The 1,150-nt window shown below is 64.4% G+C and overlaps 1 protein-coding gene across 1 annotated transcript in view; it reads right to left on the bottom strand.

Moving 5' to 3' along the window:
• Positions 1 to 1,150, bottom strand: part of LOC104132559 (discoidin, CUB and LCCL domain-containing protein 1-like) — an 11,964-nt gene that overhangs the window by 9,840 nt on the left and 974 nt on the right. Inside the window, 4 exon segments of the mRNA XM_035901303.1 lie at positions 30 to 162; positions 165 to 256; positions 659 to 764; positions 970 to 1,076. Coding sequence (XP_035757196.1) covers positions 30 to 162; positions 165 to 256; positions 659 to 764; positions 970 to 1,076 — 438 coding nt within the window.

Genomic DNA, 1,150 nt, shown 5'->3' with positions numbered 1-1,150 from the left:
TCAGTGTCCCCCGGGATCCCCCCCCTTACCGTAGGCAGTGCCGGCCTGGGGGTCGGCGAGCAGGAGGGAGCTGCGGGCGCAGTGCTCAGAGGGCTCCAAGTCCACGTCCCCAAAGGCCAGGAGGAGGGAAGTGCCCGGGGGGGCGCGCAGCCGCCAGCGGCAGGGCAGGCGGTGTGGTTGGGGTAGGTGCCTGGGTAGTTCTTGGAGCTGAGGGTGCCGCTGTGGGGTGTCAGCAGTGTGTGGCCACAGCCATCCCCTGCGGAGAGACCGGAGAGGGGGGGGGCTCAGCTGGGCTGCTCCCTGCCCCAGCTTCCCCACTTGGCATGGTTCCGGGGACACCCCACGGGCACCACCAGCCCCTTCAAAATGTTTTCCTTGCCTGAAACACATTTTGGGGGGGGGCCTTTTCTTCCTGCTTTCCCCACTGGGGACAGTCCCTGGGGGGAAACCAGGGATGGAGCTGCCTCAGTTTCCCCCACAGCCACCCAGCACAGACCTGCATCTCCAGCTCCTCTCCATCCCCCAGGCCAGGAGGACCCCAATTTTGGGGGCTACAAAAGGATTCAAGGAGGAAACACACCCCTCCTGGGGCTGTACAGCACCAAGCAACCTCCAGAAACCATCCCCCCCTGGCTGCAGCCTTGAACTTGAGGATGACCTTGGGCAGCTGCATCCCCATCGTCTCCTCCCCGGGGCGATGCCAGCACCCACCACAAAAGGGACTTTTCTCCGGGCTCACTGCCCCCCGGGCACAAGGGAATATCCTGGAAACTTGAGCTGAAAGCGCCTGGTGTTGGGGACCGGCTGGGATTTCTGGTGGAGCCAGGGCAGGATTGGGGGGTAGGGAAGGGCAGGGAGGGGGGGAAGCACCATTCAGCCCCTCTGTGTGGGCTGGGGGGTTGTGGGGGGTCAACCCTTCACACACACCCCCTGCATCCCCAAAAAGTTGCTGCTCCTGCCAAGCATCACCCTGGCGCAGGCAGAAAGAAAAGCGATGGTGGGCACGGCTTTGGCCCTGCCTTGGCTGCCCTCGCTGTCGCCGGGAGACGGCACAAAGCACCAGCGGGGGGAAAATCCTGTAGGGATAAAAAAAAAACAGGGGGGCCGGAGGCAGAAGATGCCAGCCCCCTCCCCCCCGAGCCCCCTCCTG

The sequence above is a fragment of the Egretta garzetta genome, unplaced genomic scaffold (genome assembly GCF_000687185.1).
Source record: "Egretta garzetta isolate BGI_Z169 unplaced genomic scaffold, ASM68718v1 scaffold368, whole genome shotgun sequence".
Taxonomy (NCBI): Eukaryota; Metazoa; Chordata; class Aves; order Pelecaniformes; family Ardeidae; genus Egretta; species Egretta garzetta.
This window is presented reverse-complemented; position numbering and strand designations above follow the sequence as displayed.